Source organism: Electrona antarctica (genome assembly GCF_951216825.1).
Source record: "Electrona antarctica genome assembly, chromosome: 9".
NCBI lineage: Eukaryota > Metazoa > Chordata > Actinopteri > Myctophiformes > Myctophidae > Electrona > Electrona antarctica.
The window spans coordinates 9,375,311-9,400,310 of NC_136790.1; the positions used below are offsets into that span (position 1 = coordinate 9,375,311).

The 25,000-nt window shown below is 44.1% G+C and overlaps 1 protein-coding gene across 4 annotated transcripts in view; it reads right to left on the minus strand.

The window, feature by feature from the left end:
• The window catches only part of LOC306929536 (receptor-type tyrosine-protein phosphatase gamma-like), a 472,869-nt gene that overhangs the window by 379,318 nt on the left and 68,551 nt on the right, over positions 1–25,000 (minus strand). For all 4 annotated transcript variants that reach the window (XM_079510103.1, XM_079510102.1, XM_079510101.1 and 1 more), the window contains exon 2: positions 10,595–10,708. In XM_079510103.1, the coding sequence (XP_079366229.1) occupies positions 10,595–10,708 (114 nt within the window). The remainder of the gene's footprint in view (positions 1–10,594; positions 10,709–25,000) is intronic.

The following is a 25,000-nucleotide window of genomic DNA, read 5'->3' on the forward strand; positions in this document are numbered from 1 at the left end:
CGCTCTAAACCAAATCTAAAAAAGTGTTGCTCCTATCATCCTTGCCAGTGTTCCTGTCATCAGTGCATTACACCTCACATCAAAGGAAACAACTTCTGTCAAAATATATCCCATGAACGGAGTAGTCAGGCAGCGGCACTTTGCAGGAGGCACCTTTCTGTCAGAGCCCAGAGGCACAATGAGGGCATGGCACTGAAGAGTCCATTAAGGCTCATTACTGTCAGAAATGACGGTGCCTTCACACTTAAAACTAAAACCTCTTCGGAACCTCTCCGACACGGCACAGGGAGAAAGGGACGGGAGTCACGAGCGAGATAGCTCAACTTTCTATAAATCCTTTCCTAAAACCTTAAAAGCATCATATCTTAGCAGCTAATGGGCTCCTATCAATTTTATGCCATGAATCAGCAATTGTATTGATTCCCCAGTGTCCCATTACGGAGGTAGAATTTCCCCATTGTGCTTTTTTTCCCCCCAATTTCCCCCCACGAAGCATTTCAGTTCATCCTACTGTCCCACTATAAAATAACTGAAGCATTTCAGTTCATCCTACTGTCCCACTATAAAATAACTGAAGCATTTCAGTTCATCCTACTGTCCCACTATAAAATAACTGAAGCATTTCAGTTCATCCTTCTGTCCCACTATAAAATAACTGAAGCATTTCAGTTCATCCTACTGTCCCACTATAAAATAACTGAAGCATTTCAGTTCATCCTACTGTCCCACTATAAAATAACTGAAAAGCCCCGTTTGCCCGTCCGTCCGTCCGTTTTCTATTCTCAGTGAGTTGGCCAATGGAACGATGAGATTGCACGTGAGCATTGACCACAGGCAGTGAGCATTGACCACAGGCAGTGAGCATTCACCACAGGCAGTGAGCATTCACCACAGGCAGTGAGCATTGACCACAGGCAGTGAGCATTGACCACAGGCAGTGAGCATTGACCACAGGCAGTGAGCATTGACCACAGGCAGTGAGCATTGACCACAGGCAGTGAGCATTGACCACAGGCAAATGCAAGGACTGACAAAGCAGATTGTTCACTTTTTCCCAAATGTAATCTTTATATTAACATTTTTGCCACTGCAGCACAGCTATGGGATCTGTAGTCACAGTATAGTCAGCCATGGGATCTGTAGTCACAGTATAGTCAGCTATGGGATCTGTAGTCACAGTATAGTCAGCTATGGGATCTGTAGTCACAGTATAGTCAGCTATGGGATCTGTAGTCACAGTATAGTCAGCTATGGGATCTGTAGTCACAGTATAGTCAGCTATGGGATCTGTAGTCACAGTATAGTCAGCTATGGGATCTGTAGTCACAGTATAGTCAGCTATGGGATCTGTAGTCACAGTATAGTCAGCTATGGGATCTGTAGTCACAGTATAGTCAGCTATGGGATCTGTAGTCACAGTATAGTCAGCCATGTCATTGATTTATTGGTTGGTTGTCAATTAAGGAGACTAAATAGCATATTTTGCAAAGTCTGTATGTAGTTGTTATACGTTATATATATATATTATACGTTATGTATATATATATATACACATATACATATACACATATACATATATACATATACATATACATATACATATACATATACATATACATATACATATATACATATACATATACATGTATATATATATACATATATATATATACATATACATATACATATATACATATACATATACATGTATATATATATACATATATATATATACATATACATATACATATATACATATACATATACATGTATATATTAGGGCCGGGACTTTAACGCGTTAATTGAGATTAATTAACTACAGAAAAATTAACGCGTTAAAAAAATTAACGCATTTAATCGCACCTTTTTTTTTCCACCGGAACGTTTCTCACTGGGTGCGTTTCTAGTAGTACTGAATAGGCTGCGGCACGCGAGCAGCAGCAGCAGCAGCAGCAGTTGTTCACTAGGCTACAGCTCCGTCAGAAAGCCCAAACCCAAATGAATCGAATGAAGAAGCCGCTTATATCGCTTTTGCTCCATGGATGGGACATTTAGATGTAAAAGCTATCGGATGGACGCGTGGATAGCGGCATGGCTGTGTGCAATGTCAGAAGGAAAGGATCCATTTATGAGCAACGTTAGCTTCTATGCTAGGCTTGCTAGCTGCTTCAGTTTAACATGTCTCACAGACCACCGGAGACGCGGTGATTTCACCACAGCACGAAGCTGTCAAGCTGTCCTCGATGCGAAACATACTGAAGTAGCAAGCGTGGGTCAGCCCCAACCTCATGTGAAATGTTACCCCCGAAATAAAGTTGTTCTCATGCCCCGCCATGTAAAGCACATTTGAGTATTCATATACACACTGAAGACACTATATAGGCACTTGCTGCTCTTGTTTATCTGTTGGGATAAAAAAGTTGTATTGTTTAAAGGGGAATACCACTCATTTTCAACATTTTTCTATGGAGTTGTGTGCACTGGAAATAATAAAGTCCCCCCATTATGTGTTGCCTATAGAACTGGAGGTCTGAAAAAAACAGTAACATTATGAAGTACATTTTTGTGATGTCACTGAGATGTACTTCATAATGTTACTGATTTTTTTCAGACCTCCAGTTCTAGGCAACACAGAATGGGGGGGACTTTATTATATCCACAACAACTCTAAGGTATATTAATGACAGTAAAATGTTGAAAATGAGTGGAATCCCGTAGTCACTATTCACTGGAATACCAAAAAACATTTAAAAAAAAAGGTTTCTCACTGTTCTCGGGTTGAATATTGATATGCGATTAAAATGCGATTAATCGAGATTAATTAACTACAAAGCCTCTGATTAATTAGATTAATTTTTTTAATCGAGTCCCAGCTCTAGTATATATATATATATATATATATACATACTGTATATATATTCCCTTGTTTGATCTCCTTCCCCCCTTCTTCCCTTTCCTGGGAAGGGGAAGAAGAGAACTATGCACGAAAACAAATTTCACCCACTTTCTTATTCTTAATTTATTTTATTTAACTTCTTAATAATGTCACTATTATTTGATTTGTTTTGATAAATTGAGAGATCTCAGCTACCAATATTTTAAGCATTCTCTGCAAGTGAAAATGCAAAAGCACTTAAGAATGCCAGTTAAAGCCTAAATGATATTCCGTCATATGATGGTGTTGTATGCCGAACATACTCTGTCTAGAAGCTCACAACAACATCGCTTGTAAATCTGCTATTTCCATACAGTATGCCTAGTGTAAATTATCTCTGATGCCAACCTCTATTCTGTACTTCTTGTTTGAGGTGGCTTATTCCTAGCGCTCTTCTCTCTCCCTCTCTTTCACCACATACAAAAAGCATGTGGTCTTGTTATCTTTTTTCACTCGTCTTTAAAACCTCAACTTGACTGAATCTATCTCCTCTCTCATACCCTTCTGTTGCTGGCCTCCCTTTGACCTTCCCTACTGCCACTATGTTCCTCTAGGCCTACCTGCTTTTCGGATGAAGGGTTCCCTCTTATCATCCTCCCACCCTCTTGAATCCAAATGTGGTGCAAAGTCTTGCTCGCTCAAAAGTCAATTTCCCGTAAATCACATGGATTTCTCTCTAGCCTCGTCCTATAATGTTAACCACCTCAAATACTGAGATATTTGGACTTTCCATGAGTCGCATACGGACAAAGCAATTTGCAACACCTTAACTCGACAAAGTATGGTCACTGTCTAGCTGCAAATGCAGCTGAAGGTATTCAAGGCCTGCATAGATATCACTGATGCAGGACGAATTTGAGAATATTACGCCTCGACCGGACTCGACTAGAACAATGCACTCATTTGGCTGTAGAACAATGCAGTCATTTAGATAGACTTTAGGAATACAAAGTGCGAGGGCATCAGCCACTGAAGGACTTTCTTGAAAGGTGTGGGATTATTATCATGGCAGTGAGAGCATCAAAATCGATTCATTTCTCCGAGGTCAAGTCGATCCGATCGGGCATTAGACACGCGCCTGCTAACGCAATCACAGAGAGTAGTCACATAATGTCTCACCTCCCGCACCTCCCACGGACAGCCCCGCCGCTTCATCCCATTCATTTAATCACACAACTCACGCATTTACACACACACACACACACACACACACACACACACACACACACACACACACACACACACACACACACACACACACACACACACACACACACACACACACACACACACACACACACACACACACACACACACACACACACACACACACACACACACACACACACACACACACACACACACCTATTGCAATCAGCTGGTGTTATGGACAAGGTTGATTGAAAGCAGCTCTGTATTTGCCCCCTACAGTATGTCCTTCAGAAGCTCGCATGTGGGCCTAACTCTGGTCCATAGCGCTAGAAGGACGTCTCCTTAACGCTATGGCACGTTCAACTTACCACGCACGCATGGAAGGCTGCACTGCCTGTCGACTGCTGCGAAAATAAAAAAGAACACATTCGCTACTCACCAATACAAAGACGGTTTTGTGGAGTTGAAAGCCTACTTTCCATAGTGGACACACTCTGAGCCCCCCCCCCCCCCCCCCCCCCATGCAAAAAATGCAGTTTTTGGCCAGAAAATGTAATATTTTAGAAAAATTATGTTTTAGTTACTCCACTGCGCCCAAAAAGTGCATTTTATGCGTGTGGTGGGTTCAGCATCAGCATGGCTTCAGCATTATTTATTTGAGTGTTGTTCGTGTGTTTGTCTGTGTTATTTGTCTGCGAATATCATAGCATACTGCTCCATTTGTAAGTAACTTCTACCTCTAGCCCTACATACAACCCCACAAACTGAGTCATGAGCAACCAAACACACTATTTCTCTTTAGTGTCGCTCTCAGTTTCATTAATATTATGAATAAAAAGATAAGGATTTATATAACGGATGGGGCTGTGAATGTTCTCGTCCCAGAAAAGTTGCTCCAAAGTGTGCTAATGCTGTGTGCCACATGTATAATTTCCCCCCCCTACTCTTTTCCGCTCAGCGTGTGTTAACGCCTTGATGAATACAATCTCACAAGAGTTATCAGCATGCCGGCCCCTGCTGTGTCATCTTCTGACTCATCTAACGAGACTCAAAACCACTCCAACTCAACAGCCATACTTACCGTATATGAACGTTAAGTTATACAGTGTAGGTAGAAACCCCAGATTACCTTTGGGGAACCGCAACTATATTTCGTTATACAAGATTAAGAGCTGTTATTGTTGGCCCGGTCCCAGACTGCTAGTGGAGCTGCCAGTTTCAGTTGAATGATAAGCCAAAAAGGACATAATTATGTTGGACACTACAAATACACAGCAACAGTCTCAGTGTCCATTTAATTCTGAGTGTAACCAAATGTGACCAGATTTGACTGAGAGACTGCCATCGCGCAAAATCCAGCTTTTCACCAGAGGAGAATGTTTTTTTTTTTGTTTTTTTTTAATGATTTAATAGCACAGGCAGACTCTTCACATACTAGCGCATGTCTGAAATAAGTGTCAGAGCTGAAATCGACATGTAAATATGAAATAAATGCTTAAACATGTAGCTAGGTGTAATGTTAGAGACCACAGCAGTGAACCTTTCAAGCCGGTTTTCTCAACTCGCATTTTTCTGCAAGACATTACTCTATAAGCCATATCTCCAAAACTGGTGGGTCAAACTGAACAACCAATATGTCAATTTGAAGCTAAGATTCCCTGCTTTCAAATGATATGAAAAAATCCAATGGCAGTCTCTCGATCAAATTTAGTCACAAATATGCATCCCTTGGGTTACAGGTATAAATGGATCAATTAACAGTGAGGCTGTTACTGTTCCTGACGGTTAAAGTCTTTGGCAGTCGTCTGTAACCTGCATGGCCACCTTCTGTTGTCCTTATACTACCTCTGGAGAGACTTTGGTTACAGCTTTGTAAGTAATAACATCTCAAGCGTATCCGTCTTGCATACATCACGTTGTGTAGGTCTGACCTCTCTCTTCATTGAATAGCAAATTAATAATCATGCTAATCATTTTTAAAAGCACCTGGGAGGGGCTGTAAGAAATGCCAGCTGCCGGTGCTGCAGAGCAAATTTCCCTCTCTCTCTCTCATTATGGTAACACCACGTCACCATGGCAACATCTGGTAAACAACGTGGTGAAACGCACCACGTCAACTGGAGAGGGTCACCCAAGGAAACGCACCACGTCAATTGGAGAGGGTCACCCAAGGCAGGGGTTTTCAACGTTTTTGGCCGGGGACCCCCGGAAATGCTTTGGCAATGTCTCGGGGACCCCCGCCCCGCCCCCTCCCGACCCCCAATATAAATTGACTGCTACAATAACCTTAAACCATTTTGGGCGGGAACCCCTTTTGGTGTTTTAAGCATTGTTATAATTTAGCTTTTTGAAAAATCGTGAAAATAAAATTAAAAAAATAATCTTTTTTTTTTTTTTTTTTTTTTTGAAAATAATTTGGGGACCCCCTAAAATAATTTGGCGACCCCCCGAGGGGTCGCGACCCACGGGTTGAGAACCCCTGACCCAAGGAACATTCCCTGAAAATGTTGTGAAAATCCATTCAGGCATTTTTAATGACATCAAATTGGTGTGGTGGCTGAACAGAAGAATGGTCCCTTTTGAATTGACGTGCACTATACAAATACACTTATTTGTGAATTAAAATAATATATATACACCATAAGATATTGCTACAGTATACAATGTGCAAGCACACACATAAGGAATAGTTTATCGGGGGCACGGTGTCGCCTCATAGCTAGAAGGTCCTGGGTTCGATTCCCCGCTCGGGATGCTGTGGGTGCTGGCGGCGTGTTTCCTCCTCCGCGTCATCAGTGCCCATACCCGAGGCGGGGTTAGCGAAAGGGCCCTTCTGTGTGGAGTTTGCATGTTCTCCCCGTGTCCCCTAGGGTAGGTACCCTCACAAAAAACATGCCGTAATCCTGGTCTCTAAACTGCCTCCCCCTGGCCAGCCGGGGGGAAACTCCCCCTGTCAGGTGTAAAGGATCTATTGGACACTCAGGCATGAAGGAAGCATGAGTTCAAGTCCGTTGCTCTCCCCATGTCCCCCATATATGGGGACTAGGTTGGCGGAGGGTGTGTAGAGCCCAGGATCACATTAGATAATTGACACAGGGGTGAAAAATGGGTTACAAAATCGTGGGATAAAAAATGAATACAAAAAAAAAATAGTTGATCATACTATATATCCCTACATGCTTATAAATGTGTCTGTGTCAGCCCTTTAAGATTTAAAGGACGTAGCTGGCTGGTTAAGGCGATCGACCAGGAATGAGGGATATGCAGTATAGCTGACTGGATAGTGCAGGGGTTCTCAACCCGTGGGTCGCGACCCCTCAGGGGGTCGCCAAATTATTTTGGGGGGTCCCCAAATTATTTGAAAAAAGAAACATTTTTTTCTTTTTTTGCAACTGAATCGCTGGAAAATCACATACACCTCCCCTAATAATTATATCTGGTTTCAGTACTTATTTATGGTGTATTGTCTCTATTATTAAGGTTATTGTAGCAGTCAATTTATATTGGGGGTCGGGGGGGGGGGGGGGGGGGCGGGGGTCCCGAGACAGTGCCAAAGCATTTCCGGGTGTCGCAGGCCAAAAACGTTGAGAGCCCCTGGGATAGTGAATAGTGTGCTGACTGTTTAGGTTCTGTCTAAATTAAAGTCTGTTTAGGTTCTGTCTAAATGAAAGCAAATGCGGTCTAAAATTAACACACAGAAAAAAGAAAAAAAAACGAATGAAGAAGAAAACCAATGCTGATATCAAAGCACCATTGGAAATTCAAACTAAACCACTTTGTGAAGGCTAATGAAATTGCTTTCCCTCACCAGTAAAAACGACTATACAACCTATCATCAATTTCCATCTTCATTCACCCACTTCAAGGCTGAGCACAAAAGACTGAGAGCTCTCCACTGGTGACTGGCTCTGCATGAGAAATGGATTGACGGAGGGCCATGATATGAAAAGGACAAGGTGGTAAATTCACTAGCCGGCAAATTAGCCTCACGTCTCCTATTGAGAGTGAGCCTATTGACACTGCTGAAGGATGAAAATTAATTTCCAGTGTGTGTGCGTGTGTGTGTGTGTGTGTGCGCGTGCGCGTGTGTGCGAGAGAGAGAGAGAGTGAGAGTGAGAGAGACTGACTGACTGACTGACTGACTGAGTGCATGTTTCATGTAGTAAGTATGTGGGAGATTAAATTGACAAAATATAAGTTTCAATCAAATGTCTGGAAAGAGGGAAAGTGGAACAATTTATTTGTAGTTAAGTGCAGAGGCCTGGAAGGGGACAGAGCAAGAGTCAATTTGAACTCAGGGCTTCACAGTCGGCCGATTGCAAACCAGAAAAAAATAAATGGTCTCTTAAAATTATATGGGAAAGCACTTGTAATTATGTGGAATGGGGCATATATATCATGCTAAGGGTCCTCCACTGTATTATATGGTTTATAACGCACATCTTAATCAAGGCTTCAACGGAGCCATAACTTTGATGTGAAGGGTGACTGGGGAGGCTGGTGAGGCTGATCACATCGCGTATGGCCAAGATGAATACCAGAGTTATTATCTCAGTTCCCCTACAAACTAACAGGCTTGTGAGCTTGTAGATCGTCTATTTTGGTATTTAGAATGAATATTTCAACCTTACATGGTCCGATTTGAGCATGAGGCACAAATGCTCAAATCCGACCATGTAAGTTTGAAATATTCATATCTCATGATCATGTCATAAAGGAATGCAACTATATGTGATTTAAATATTTAAAATAAACCGTATTGTATAAGGTTCAGCTGTGGAACTGTGAGAGTAGAACAAATATCTTGTTTATGACCACACTCAATCCATCATTTACCAATGATTCTCAGCATGACATTTGTTGCCATGGAAAAATCATTACGTTATTATTTTATACAGTATGCTTGTGCACGCACGCACACACAGGGCTGGGGGCAAATATCATGAAAAGGACTTATTTTTCAACACTTGTACAAGTTACATTGCCCCTCCACCACTGAAAGAACAGGCTTCACTGTGTTCAGATACCGTCAGGCTAAACCAGAGACCCTACCAGAGGCAACTGAGTACTGCTACACAGATCCACTGAATTTGGCCAATCAGCTTTTTCTGAAGTAACTATAACCTATAGCTGCGTGCACATACAAAGTTTTACACAGATCGGTGCGGTTATAGGCCAAAACACCAATCGGCCTGTTATAGCGCCACCACGAGGCTGATTTCAAGTGCGGCATTTCTTCCTCTGCAGGCTAGTGGGAATGTGCGTGCACTATTTCACGTAAACCGCACACTGTGTTCAATCTGAGATGTTAGCGCTTCGTTACTAAATTGTCGCAACCTCAGGGTTTCAATATTAACCCATTTAGGCCTGACGTCGAAATTTAAAAAAGTTCTTCTAAATCCTCCAGTTTTCTGAAATAAATATTTTCACGATTTTTCATAAATAGCAGATCTGCAAGCTCGTAGCGCTCCACTCGGTGGCGCGCTATGAGCTTGTAGATCTGCTATTTTTCAATAGCTAAATTATAACATAATGTTTAAAACACCAAAAGGGGTTCCCGACCCAAAATGGGTTAACGCTTCACATGAAATGACGGTAGCCAGAAACAATAGCTTAAGACATTTTGCTTCAGGTTCACTGTGGGTGGGGTGAATTTGGGGGTCTTCAGAGTAAAAGGTCAGGCTGCAGCGCCATCTGTCCGGGGGGGTCAAGTCGATTGGCAGCCAATGAGTTAATTACGTTTTGTTCACTTGGACATGTTTCCATTTCCCTGACTGAGTGTGGCGTGGAGACGCACAGGGACTTCTGTAATTGTGTCATGCTAAAAACGTCCCAAGGCATTTCAGCCTATTGTCTTCATCTTGCCTTCATCTTACCGTTGCATCAGGGTGTTATGTAAGAGTTGCAACGCAAAATACACAGGGGGGTATGCATTCAGGGGGAGGGGGAGGGGGGGGGGGGGGTCGCAAGAGGAGAGCATCGACAGATCTCTGCATCAATAGCGACAACGCTAAGTGAAACTGTCACCGTCTCCACTTTACCCACAAAGGCCCTGGTCTCCGCGGCGCTGTGACACAGCCGCACGCAATTAGGGTTAGATGAGTGAGTGGAAATATTGAAATAAATAAACTAAAAGATCATTTGCTGCCCGGGGCTCGGTTGGTTGGCGTGGGGAAAGATTAATGCCGACCCTCTGCAAAATGCAGTCTCAGAGGGACGGCGGAAGTGGCTTTCTTCCCCCCTTCTGAAGCTCTGGTGAAAAAAATCCAAATAAAAAGGCCCAGAGAGGCCTCCAGGCAACAGTGGTAAAGAGAGCCAGCCAGAGTACAGAGAGAGAGAGAGAGAGAGAGAGGGATCGGCTTCACAGTGGCACGCAATTCACATTCAGATTGCACACGCTAAAAACAATTTATGTCTTTGTAAAATACAAGCATTAGCCACAGAAAAAGACCACACGTCGCACACAAGCGCACACACGCACACGCACGCACACACACACACACACACCTGAATATGCCCAGTAAGTCTCTTCGGCGACAGCTCTCCGGAGTCTTGTCCCTGCCGTGGCCCTACCGCGGCCTTGAATTGGGTCTGGGGACACAGCATGGCCTCCACTCAGCGCTGTATGGAGACAGAAACAGAGGAGAGACAAGTGGGGGACGTCAGTGGACAGAAACTTAAGAATTAATATATATATATATATATATATATATATATATATATATATATATATAAACTTTAAATAAATATATATATTTTTTTCTTTAAAGTTGATTTATTATGAAGGGGTACAGTACAGCGAGACAGAATCATGTATTAGCTTTATTGTCACATCACAGTTTTAGAGTAAAGAAGAAAAGATTTAAAAAAGTGAGTGAAATGTGTGTGTGTGCATATAGTTCCCATCGTGTCATTATTCCAAGAAGAAAAAAGATACGGAAGACGTGGGGGTGCAAGGAGATCAAAGCAGAAACAAAAGTACAAGTAAAGTGTTTCCCCTGTATGGCTCCCCATGTGCTTCCTTTCCCACATCAGATATTGACAAGCCTTTGTTACAAAACTATACAACTCAACTTTTTAGTTTTTTAGCTTTTATCACAAACTGTACAAGCAAGAGGGAACGGATGAGGAGGTGAGCTTTGAAGGGGTTGAGGCAGCCATTTTGCCACATTGCTACAGGAGGGAGAACAGTGGAGAAGCTCTGATCAACATGCCGGATGACTGCTCAACGCACGCAACGCACCCGCTGGGGCCTTGATTAGATGGCTGTTGATGGTGCTGGTGTGCTGTGCGTGCGTGCGTGCGTGCGTGCGTGCGTGTCCGTGCATGTGTCCTTTCTGTAAATCGTCTCCAGACATGCAAGCTGTTACTGACTGGTGTTCTGTGGAAAGACTCTGCCAAAACACATGCACACGAGCACACACATGCACGCACGCACACACATGCACGCACGCACACACACACCTTTATCTCACCACAACACACAAATAATAGTTTTTGGCAGCACCTGGAGGGGTCAGCTGCCATTTCCTATTGCAACCAAGCCTTCAGAAACAGCCACCTGTGACCATGGGCATGTATAGGCTGGTGATGTCTGGCCGTGTGTGTGTGTATGTGTGTGTGTGTGTGTGTGTGTGTGTGTGTGTGTGTGTGTGTGTGTGTGTGTGTGAAGGGGGGGGGGGGGGGGGCTGGGGGGGACTCCACAAGGACACACAGCGGCCACCAGAAAATGTCAATCATAGCCTAATGGAATTGTAAAGTCTTCGCTCAGTTTAAGGCTGTGTGTGTGTGTGTGTGTGTGTGTGTGTGTGTGTTGAGGGGGTTTAAAAGCACAAGGAAGAACAATGGGGTGACTCTTTATTTCAATGACACACTCCCCCGTCCTTGCCAACCCCTCACTCGTCCGTCCGTCCGTCCGTCCGTCCGTCCGTCCGTCTCTCTCTCTTTGTTTAGCGTTTTAATTCCTGTGGATCATGTTGGTGAATGTGGATGCGAGGCAGCTTTCTATGGCTATCCTATGAATTACATTATCGATTCCCGATAGCGCTCAAGAACAGAAAATGTAATTATGCATAGACCCCCCCCCCACCCCCCCCCCCCGCCCTTAACCTCTCAATCCATGCCAAACCCATCTTCTTCTCATTCCTCTCTTTTTCATCCTTTCAGTGGTTCTCTCTCCCTCTCCCTCTCTCGTTTCATCACTTTGTCTTTTCACTCTCTTCCTTCAGTAAACTACCCAACCCCCCCCCCCCCCCATAGCCCCCCCTCCTCCCCCTCCATCAGCCCTCTAAGAACGCATCCCTCAATCATGTCATTGACGGACGGCCTTCCCCAAATTGCTTTCCGTCCGTCACGCCTGGCGAGCCGATGCCCGCCACCCCCACCCCCCTCTCTCCTTCACTCTCTCTCCCAAGACCCCCCCCCCCCTCTCCGTTTCTTTCCTGGCGACTCCATCGTGTTTCATTCCTCCCTAAACAAGAGAGGGGGGGGGTTAACCTCCGCATCACGTCTCCATGTGGACGTGTTTGGTCATTTAGTAGCCTCTGTTTAAGGCTTCCATTAAGGCTGGTGGTGTGTGGGTGGCTCTTACATGTGGACATGCAGCCTGTACAGAGCGCTCGTATGCGTGTTGTGTGGATGAGTCATTTAAAAGCACACACGGTGTTATTAAAATACCACCTGCTCCCAATGCTGTTTATTTTCAATGAAGTACAATTGTGAAATTGTGAAAACAAGATATAGTGCAACATTGAAAAAGAAAACACGAAGGGAGAAACACCTAGAGACATTAGATGGAGGTCCGTACAAATAGGTTTTCAGCGTGGGGATTTAAGAGGCTTTGAAAACATGAGCAGCATACGCACGCGGAAAGTGTGGACATGCTATAGTGCTACAGAGGACTGCAAACCAAGAGGGAGGAAAGAGAGGGAATGAGTGGAACATGGATTCAGAGAAAGAGAGAGCACCAAGTTCCAATAATAAAATGACTACATTCTCCTAGCAACAGTTACCGGGTCACACTCAACGGTGACAGCCCGACTGCATAGCAACCATACAGGAAAAGAGGAGAGGACTGACGATGAACATTATGGAGAAGTCAGTGTGTGTGTGTGTAGGGGACAGCCATGCTTTGACTGGTAGAGTCAGTGTGTGTGTAGGGGACAGCCATGCTTTGACTGGTAGAGTCAGTGTGTGTGTAGGGGACAGCCATGCTTTGACTGGTAGAGTCAGTGTGTGTGTAGGGGACAGCCATGCTTTGACTGGTAGAGTCAGTGTGTGTGTAGGGGACAGCCATGCTTTGACTGGTAGAGTCAGTGTGTGTAGGGGACAGCCTGCATGCTTTGACTGGTAGAGTCAGTGTGTGTAGGGGACAGCCATGCTTTGACTGGTAGAGTCAGGACAGAATGATAAACTACAAATCAACAAATGTGGAGGAAATATGCATAGAGGAGATACTGCAGGCTGTATAAGTGTTATTTATAGAAATACAAATCACCTGTGTCACTCACATGGGGAATAATCTATTATAATATGTACACGTATTTGTGTGGGTGTTGTGTGTTGGCAAAAGAACTCGGGATCTGGTTCTTATGCCTGTTGTGAAGATGATTCATTTCAAAGCACACACCGTTATGAAAAGACCACCTGTTCCCAGCTTGCCGGGTTTTTTTTTTGTCAGAAGGATTATCGTCGCCATTACTGAAATACTGTCTGGAGCCGCACAATATGTTTGCTGTATTTATTTATGTGTGGCTTTTCTGGTCTTTCAAATATTACCTTTTCATTATTTGCTTATTTTCTCAAAGCAAATAGAAAGTATAGCAGAAAGCCAGCAGCATTGGTGGTGAAAGCAAACATGTCCTAGCAATAATACATTCTTTATTTTCCTTCAATATATATATAATATTGATTAAAATGTAAAAAAAAGAATAATAAACAAACAAACAAACAAATAAAACCTCTTTCTTTTACATACTTCTTTGCCCAGGCCTAAGAGCCACATACAGCTCTAGAGCAGGCTGTACTTGCACTGTACGCGTATACTTGAACGTGTCGCGTTGAAGTACTTACGTCCAGTATGAAGTTGTATGAAGGAAACGGATATTCCCTCCGGTTTTCCTCGCGACATACTTACATATTTACGTACCATAATATCAATCTAATAATTTAGCGGACTGTCTGTCAGTCAGTCAGTCAGAGTACTTCCTTAGCATAGAGCAAGACAGCTGCTCGCTTTGTCCGCCATCTCACGACGCACGGACCGCCTCACGGAACCTAGCGCCGCACAGCCCTGTCCTCCAACCTCAATCTGCCCTGCATTACACACGCCAAACATTCTAACATTCATCTTAATTAAATGAATTTGTGTCAAAAAAAACCCATCTCCCCGCAAATCACGTGTCACCAGTGTCACCAGTGAAATGCATGTTGGGACGGACACAGATGAATTCTGGGACACACTTTTCCGCGCAACAGACCCACACGGGTAAACAATTACCCGCCCCCTATCACATTACCCACACTGAACATCATTTGCTGTTCATACATTCAGAACGGGTAAGGACTAGTAACATACATGCAAGGTGCTAAAGTAACAGGTCATTCAGGGGGTGCCGTGGCTCAAAAGGGTATTTGCAAAGAAGTTTGAGAATCACCGTTCTAGACCACATCATGTTCTAGACCACATCATGTTCTAGACCACATCATGTTCTAGACCACATCATGTTCTAGACCACATCATGTTCTAGACCACATCATGTTCTAGACCACATCATGTTCTAGACCACATCGTGTTCTAGACCACATCATGTTCTAGACCACATCATGTTCTAGACCACATCATGTTCTAGACCACATCATGTTCTAGACCACATCATGTTCTAGAGACCATGTCATAGTGTTATAGAGACCATGTCATAGTGTTCTAGAGACCATGTCATAGTGTTCTAGAGACCATGTCATAGTGTTCTAGAGACCGTGTTCTAGAGACCATGTCATAGTGTTCTAGAGACCATGTCATAGTGTTCTAGAGACCGTGTTCTAGAGACCAAGTCATAGTGTTCTAGAGACCGTGTTCTAGAGACCATGTCATAGTGTTATAGAGACCATGTCATAGTGTTCTAGAGACCATGTCATAGTGTTCTAGAGACCATGTCATAGTGTTCTAGAGACCGTGTTCTAGAGACCATGTCATAGTGTTCTAGAGACCGTGTTCTAGAGACCATGTCATGGTGTTCTAGAGACCATGTCATGCCGTCATGGTGTTCTAGAGACCATGTCATGGTGTATAGGAGACCCTGCCATGGGAGTGGCATATTAAATGGGAAGGAGCACACAGACTGTGAGATCTCAGGGGAAATGCTGTTCTCTAGAACTCTTATTCTCTGCTCTAATAGCAAGCATTCTCCCTGCACACTGTCAGTGCTGATCTGCTCCACCTCACCGCTGACCAGCACACACACACACACACACACACACACACACACACACACACACACACACACACACACACACACACACACACACACACACACACACACACACACACACACACACACACACACACACACACACACACACACACACACACACACACACACACACACACACACACACACACACACACACAGTCCATTGCTTTTGACAAAACCCAAGTCCAGGTTCACAGCGTTTCCACAGCAGCCCAGTGGAGTGGGCAGCTATGAGGTGACTGGGGCCCCCTTCACTCTCTCTTTTTATATCTCACTCTCCATGACCCCCTCCCTCCCTCCCTTCCCCTCCTCTCCCCGTCTCTCTCTCTCTGGTGAGACCGTGAGAGACATCTCTCCTCTCCCCGTCTCTCTCTCTCTCTGGTCAGAGACATCTCTCCTATCACGTCCAGTGCCCCACAGCTCCCACTCAGTGGCTGGCCTGCCTAATGAATTCTGACACAGCTGATCTCTCTCTGCCCATTAGAGAGAAGTGCTCTCATGACAGGAGAGGAAAAAGTGAGGCGACACTCTCTCTCTCTTAGCCTCTCGCAGCCAGGCCACCTCTGTGTGTGTGTGTGTGTGTGTGTGTGTGTGTGTGTGTGTGTGTGTGTGTGTGTGTGTAGGGGGGGGGGGGGGCACACAGACACACACACACACACAAACACACGCGCGCACGCGATAACAGCTGTCATATCACTATGGGTTCAAGGGGAATAGAATAGAATTAGAGAAGGACATTTCCATAATCGATAGTTGTCAACCTCAACAAACAATCATCGATTAAAATTGCTAACACAAAATGCTAAATATAGTTTATGATATATGTACAGAATACAAAATGCATGTTATATTCCGCAGTAAAGGCCGTACTGTAACATAATGAGAAACAGGCAACCTTGCAGTATAACAAAAATAGAATATGAAGGCGTCCTATACGGCCATCATTTCGTTTCAGGGATAACTCAATCCCTTTTAGATAATTTTATCTCATCATGTAAACGCAGCCTTTCACACAATCTATGAAATTTGAATTCTATTCCTTGCTCCTTCTGTCATGCCCTCATTAATTAACCACAAATTTAAAGTTAAAACGATCCTAGTTGTAAAAAGATCAGGTCCCTGAAAAAAAGAACACCTATATTTAACTGTGTAAAACAGTGTTCATTTTTACAGCAAATTATGATTTAGTCTTAGTCTTTTGAATAACACACCATTTAGTTTTAGTCCTATTCAGTCTTCTGAAATATCAGGTTCGCTGCGGAACCCGCCAAACCTGTGTTTTTTTCCATTGTCTTTACCCGCTGAACCCGCTATTTGTTTTATAAATAGTAAATACATAATATTTTATATACGAATTATACATATTATGTTTAATTCACAGTTTTTTGATAACTTTTAAGAAACTAGAGAGGTGTCCGTGGGGCCTCTACAGTGGTGCCATTTGGGCACTGGCCTACTTAGAACGATGCAAGTTGGAAATGCATGCCCCACCCAGATATTGTGTATGTGTCCCAAATATGGAGTCTATGCAGACGTCAGAATGATGTCAGAACAGGCCAGCTCCATATATGGACCCTGGGCAGGGGCCCCGTCCAGAGCCCCGGGCAGAGGACTTTTTGGGGCGGTTCTGGACAACCGCGTGTCCGACCAACTCGACACCGGGCACTGCACCCCCTCTGGTGGTGTGGAACGCGTGTGTCAAGTTAGAAGTCGGTGGGGGGGGTGAACGGTTCTCGAGTTACGTGGATTACACACGTACGTACAGACAGAGACTTGGTGCATTTATAGATAGAGTTAGATACCGGCTTTGTTGCGCGGGGGGGGGGGGGGGGAGGCGACTCTCTCTCTCTCTCTCTCGCTCCGGGGAAATATTTTTCAGTAACTCAGTAACAAACGATTCAGCAGGATTTTCATGAAATGGAGGTACAATCAAGGTACAATTAAAGGTGTTAAATGGCTGTGGCTCCAATTAATCATACGCTGAAGAAGGCATATTGTTTGCCGAAACGTTGGTCTTTCAATAAAAAGTTTTTTTGCATCGTGACTACGAGCTGTGCAACCTCTCCTTCCTTTCCAATTAATTGTTTGAAATGTGAAATATTTTCAATTAAATTCTTATTAACAACTAAGTGAAAGTTGATTGTTAAATCATTTACATCCCTAAATAGAATAGTAGTAGATGGTTCAAGGGTTATTGTATACGTGTTTTTAACACAGCTATCGGCTATTTTCAAATGGCCGAAATGGGGTTTAATTAACAATTAGTAATGATTTAGTAACTAACTAAACTCAGCAACATAAGTTCGGAAACTTAACTTTGATCCATTATATTTCCACTTTAATAATACCAATTGGTATCTTATTTTATATCATTGTAATCGTTGATTAGTCATCTGTACAGTGAGATATAGATTGTAAGGATCGGGCGTTCGTGGAATGTGAAACACAGCTAAACGTGTGGGTAGCGCCTCCAAATATTTTGCCAAAATGGCAAGTGGTTGATATTCAACCATTGCTTTGAGTTGCTTAGTGCATTGGATGTTTGCACTCTCCCACAGTAATATTATTACAAAAAAAATGGCCAATGCACTAAAAATGGTCAATATGTGTTTCCCTCCTTAAAGGAGGGAAAAACAAATTGGCCATTTTTACACTATTATTTTTACACTCAGTTTTAGGGAACTCTGTAGCGGGTGGAAGATCCAAAAGCAGCTGCAAGAGCTTGGCACCATGCTGGTCAACCAACCTACAGTAGCCATATTTTGCTGTGGGATGGCATCCCATTCCTCAACCAGGTTTTGTTGCAAGTCATCCAACGTGGTTCTGTTGCTTGGTCACTCTAGCACATACAGCACGCCCAAGCTGATCCCACAAGTGTTCAAATGGGTTGAGGTCTGGAGTCTGGACTCACGGCAGGCCATTCCATCATCTCCACTCCAAAATGCTGGAGGTACTCTGTGATGATCCTGGTTCTGTGGGGGGGCGAGCGTTGTCATCCTGGAGGATGGCATTAGGTCCCAGATTCTGAAGATATCGCCGCTGGCTCCAGAATCTCATCCCAAGATCTCACTGCATTGATATTGCCTTCAATGATGACAACTTCAAGTTCTGTCTTGCCTGTGAGACTGTGAGACAGATACTACAGCTTCCACACGATACCAAGTTCCCTAACACTGAGTGTAAAGTTAATAAAGTGTAAGTTATTACTGGAAGAGTGCAATAATCCAATGCACTAAGCAGCTCAAAGCAAGGGTTGAATATCAACCACTTGCCATTTTGGCAAATTTTGTGGAGGCTCTACCCACACGTTTAGCTGTGTTGCTTATTCCATGAACACCCGATCCTTACAATCTATACCTCGTTGTAAAGATGATTACTCACCGATTAAAATTATATACAATACAATACCAATTGGTATTATTAAAGTGGAGAAATAATGGACCAAAGTTAAGTTTCTGAACTTTGGCTGAGTTAGTTACTAATGTTTTCAAATAAATTATAGTGGAGTACAATAGTTGGATCCGAGATGTAGTGGAGTAGAAGTAAACGTACTCGTAAAATTCAAGTTCAATACTAAATGAAATGTACTCATTACTTTCCACCACTGTAAGAGACTAGCAATTATGATATTTCTACAGGCGCTGCCTTTCCTTTTTGTCTGCATGGGTGTAGCTTGGCGATTATCGTTGGTTAACTGTACACTCTAAATGCATAACAAGTCCAGCAAGGCGTGTGAATTAAATTACCTCCCCTTCTCTCTCGGAACCAGTAGTCTACTGCCAGGAGTCAATAAAGCTTTCAGGACTGGGGACTCTTTGGCTGCTCTGGTCCTTTGTGTCCGAGCACACTGCCTGCTCGCACAAAAGTTCCTCTTGAGAAGAAAAATAGACAACATTGGTTCCTGTCATCCATCAGGGAGGCCATTTAAGGGAATTGGCGAGTGTTTGCTCAAGCGTTCATTAACATGCGCAAGCCATCACTGGGTTCCTGTAGTTAACCTTGGCTCCCTCGCCCCTCTCTCTCTCTTCACTCCGTTTCAGCAGCGTTTGTTTGCTGCAGTGTTGGATCTCTCTCTCTCTCGTGCGTGCACGCAAACACATTGGATTAATACGCAAGCTAGCACACATGCGTACGTACAGCATGAAAGAGTGTGAAAGAGAGATAAAGTTTTCAAGTGCAAATGTGCAGCTAACTCTTTTCTCAAAAGACCATAGAAATGAACGCATGCACACTGTGTGTGTGTGTGTGTGTGTGTGTGTGTGTGTGTGTGTGTGTGTGTGTGTGTGTGTGTGTGTGATTGTGTGCATGTGTGATGGCCAGCCATGTCACTTACTACTACTATGTCACTGGTGATTCAATTCAATGCATTAGCATTCGTTGCATCTCCCTCCAATTGCTCTTACTGCTGAAGGACATCCAGCGCACGCGCGCACGCGCACACACGCACACGCACACACACACACACACACACACACACACACACACACACACACACACACACACACACACACACACACACACACACACACACACACACACACACACACACACACACACACTCTCGCTAACACATGGCACTCATAGCTATAGCTCTGGGTCCGTGCAACCATTGCCCCCTCCCTGTGGCCGTTGGCAAGCCTGTGGGCGTAAGGCGAGGTGGTTTACAGGAGCAGCTGTCATGCTAAAGCAGCCTGGCAGGCTGGTAATGGTTCTCCTGTGGCCTGCTGGGACTCCTGGTGACCCAGCAGCAACACCAGCACGGCACCACGGCCAGGAGGGGGGGGGGGGGGGAAACAGAGAGACACAGACAGACAGACAGACAGACAGACAGACAGACAGACAGACAGACAGACAGACAGACAGACAGACAGGAAGGGGGAGGGAGGGATTGTATTTCACCTACGCAATATCAGTGGTGGCGATTGACTGAATTTTACTTAATTTTGAGGTAATTATACTCGAGTATCTCCAACTTCCAATACCGTTGCTTCTACTTATACATTACATTACATTACAGTCATTTAGCAGACGCTTTTATCCAAAGCGACTTACAATAAGTGTATTCAACATAGGTAGGGAACAAAAACTACTAATCACCAGAAGTCTTTAGTGCATTTTCTGCAAAAACAAGCAACCAAGAGTATACCTAGCGCTAAGGTAAAAGTGCAATATATCAGCTACCTATTTCCTTAAACAGATGAGACAAAATAGCTAAATCAAATGAGCATGAGCTAAAACAATTAAGTGTATCGACTAAACAAGATCCAATAAACAATACAACTTATACAGGTACATCTCGGATCCAAATATTGTACTTTTACTCCACTTACAATTACATGAAAACCGTAGTTAGGCTACTACAGTTACTTTGTAGATAATTATTACAAAACATACATTTCCCACTTCAGCCCTATTAACAATGAATTGGAAAGGAAGGAGAGGTCGCACGTACAGCTCGTAGCTCGACGATGCAAAAAACATTTTTATTGAAAGACCAACGTTTCGGCAAACAATTATGCCTTCTTCAGCGTATGATTAATTGGAGACAGCCATTTAAACTCCCTATAGTCAGTGATGTCTAGAAGAAATAAGGGAAATAGTACATGTGTTGAATTTGAAATCTGCATGAGAAAACTAGTAAACTTTTGTGGAGATTTTGTACAGCCTCCCTTGCATTATGTTGATTGGTCGGGCCGGGTATCCATATGTGACTAAATTTGACTGAGGGACTGCCATTGGATTTTTTTGAATTTTCGTTTTTCATGTCATATGAAAGCAGGAAATCATAGCTTCAAATTGACATATTGGTTGTTCAGTTTGCCCCACCAGTTTTGGAGATATGGCTTATAGAGTAATGTCTTGCAGAAAACTGCGAGTTGAGAAAACAGGCTTGAAAGGTTCACTTCTGTGGTCTCTAACATTACACCTAGCTACATGTTTAAGCATTTATTTCATATTTAGATGTCGATTTCAGCTCTGACACTTATTTCAAACATGCTCTAGTATGTGAAGAGTCTGCCTGTGCTATAAACTCATTTTGGGAAAAAAATAGTTTTTCTTCTCTGGTGAAAAGCTGGAATTTGCGCGATGGCAGTCTCTCAGTCAAATCTGGTCACATATTTATAGCAGCATAGCTTGTCTTCGTGATTAGCGCAATAGCACTTGTGGTTTCACGACATGTCATCACGGTGAACTAATGAACGATCGCGGCTGGATGTTGTACATGATTGTAGTGCTTTGGAAACACCGCTGTATGTCTGGGTTTTGCTCTGCTGCCGTTTCTCGCTTCACACGCAGCAGGGAACAGAACTGACCTACAAGCCCACAGTGCATTGCATCCGCAACGCGTTGTGTTGTTGTAGATCAGGGGTTCTCAACCCGTGGGTCGCGACCCCTCGGGGGGTCGCCAAATTATTTTAGGGGGTCCCCAATTTTTTTTTTTTTAATTAAACTTATTTTCACGATTTTTCAAAAATAGCAGACCTACAAGCTCGTAGCGCGCCACTCGGTGGCGCGCTATGAGCTTGTAGATCTGCTATTTTTCAATAGCTAAATTATAACAATGCTTAAAACACCAAAAGGGGTTCCCGCCCAAAATGGTTTAATGTTATTGTAGCAGTCAATTTATATTGGGGGTCGGGAGGGGGCGGGGCGGGGGTCCCGAGACATTGCCAAAGCATTTCCGGGGGTCCCCGGCCAAAAACGTTGAGAACCCCTGTTGTAGATCAGCGGAGGCGGAGCTACAGAAAATGCATGCGAGACACGAGCTCTTCTAGCCTGAGTTCAGTCTGAATTTTCACTAGAGCTCCTCTGCACAGTTTGCAAACAGCCTGTGAACAATAATCAATGGCAATTTACTGTATACATTAGTTAGTATTTGAGCTGGAAAAGGTGGAAATATAACAATATAACAAAAATGTGCTGCTTCCATCCATGAAGCATGGATTGGCACACACATTCGGTAAAGGCAACTTTGGGAAAAAAAACATTTTACCACCCCAAAAATTGGTAATTTCTTTGTAGCCTATATTTCAGTAATTTGTCATATCTGCCCCTATACCTCCTCCCTATCTCCTCCTTTGTAGGACCGTCACCATTACAAATTTTAGTTGACGACTATAATCGTCCGACGAATAATTGCGATTAACGATTCGTTGCCACAAACGTGTTGTTTGTGGCGTTGAACATCGGAACCATAATTATGAATGAAGACTATACATTTCTGTGTGCCTGGTAACAATCTGAAGATGCACGGGGCAGATATGACAGTCCAGGACTCAGTCCATGTCTGGACCCAGCGGGGGGCTAGACAGGATGCTTACTATAGAAGGTAGGATCAAAGCAAAGCTGAGAAGGATGAGTCCCCGGCCCAGCATGAGACAGGTACATGTATTGTAGACTCTTAGCCGCAAGGACAGAGAGAGAGAGAGAGAGAGAGAAGAGAGAGCGAGAGAGAGAGACACAGAGTTATGGACTGTGAAGCCTGACAATGCACATCATCATCGTTCCACGAGGGCAGAAACACAGGGAGATGACACACAATGGAGGGAGGAGAGAGAGGAAGAGAGAGAGAGAGAAGAGAGAAGAGAGAGAGAGAGAGAGAGAGAGAGAGAGACAGAGACAGAGACAGAGACAGAGACAGAGACAGAGACAGAGACAGAGACAGAGACAGAGACAGAGACAGAGAGACAGAGACAGACAGGAGAGAAGAGAGAGAAGAGAGAGAGAGAGAGAGACAGAGAGAGAGAGAGAGACCGAGGAGATAATGGCAAAGAAGTGTGTCTGCAGCACATCACTCAAGCAGCTCTTTAGTGTCGTCAGAAAACATGCCTCTCAGAACACACACACACACACACACAAACACACACACACACACACACACACACACACACACACACACACACACACACACACAGAGAGAGAGAGAAACCCGGCCCCGGAGCGCCTCGTGCCAGCGCCACCTCTTCCTCCTCACCTTCCTCTCCTTCCCCACCCACCTTCCTCGTCTCCAGTCCCCTGCATTGATTATCTATAGACAGGAAGGCTGCTGCCCCCCCCCCCCCCCCCCTCGTCACACCCCCCATCCTCTCAGCCAGCAATCACGCGGCACGCCACCTGCGCACACACACACAGTCACACACACACACACGCGCGCGCACACACGCACACACAAGGCCCCACGGCTAGCTAATTAATAGGCGGTGTGCTCCAAGACAAGGTCGTGCTGCTGGGCTAAACACAGTGCCATGAAGCTGACACCTCCACTGGGACAGCAGACAGAGGCTGTTAATGCACTCTGTCCCATTGTCCTGCCCCAATGGAGGCTGCCACAGCAATACATGACAAAGTGGTTTTTCTCTTTTTTTTTTCCCTCCCCTTTTTTTTTTATACCTTACAACACCGCTGTGATAGCAATATGTGATTGTGTTCCTCTCCACAGCCAAGGTCACGGCAGCAGGGCCCTTGTTCATGGTCCAAGTATAGCTAGAGAACCATCTGGCACGGAGTCGTCCAACTCCTATACACTGTACGTACAGTACAGCACCGCAGCGCGTCATTCATTTTTTATCTCATTGAGATCCGAGACCAGGTTTCTGAAAAAGCTGTGTGTCTATATCAGTGGTTCTCCGTAACTATTTCATGTCAAGGACCCCCCCCCCCCCCCCCCCCCCCCCCCCACCACCCCAAAATGATGTGTTTTCGGCCACCAACATCTGAAAATATGTTGTTCCAGGAGGCGGAATCAAAGATTTGAGTTAAAAAGCGTTCCCTGTGAAAGAATAATGTTTTCAAAAGATTTGTGCCGCATTTTCACGATTCTTCAACAGCGAATGGTTTAAAATAATGGTTAAAGTGGTTAAAAGCTGTACGGTGACACAGATGCGTTTCCCGGTCTTAACGGGTTATTGAGATACATTTCTATGGGTGGTTTGGCATTCAGCGCTGTGGACAGAGAGGAGGAGAGGTGACTCCTGTGCATTTGTGGAGGCGCAGGCGATGGCTGTGCATGAAGACTGCTGCTTGGTAAGACAACAAGAATGACTCGGTCATAACAGCCAGGTGCAGCAAGCTCTCGTCTACAGTATAAGCAGATTGTGTGCCACAGCCTTTGCCTCAGCGCCGAGTATGGCCCTTATTGATACAAAACACACTCGGTTGTATTAACAGAGCTTTCCAATAAATCATTCATTGATGATACCAACCCCTCTACGACAAGCTAGTGGGGATGAGGAGCACCTTCAGACAAATACTAATTGTCTGTTAGTCCGTTGTGCCGGTAGCCGTGAGGCTACTCAAACATGGTTCTTCGTTCCAAGGACTGCCATAACTGTGAGTGGACATTTGGATAACTTAATTTGTCTCTCAGAGACTCCTTTGTTAATCTAGCTAGCACCTTTTGCACTGCATGGGCTAATGGGACGTACTCTAATGTTTTGCAGAA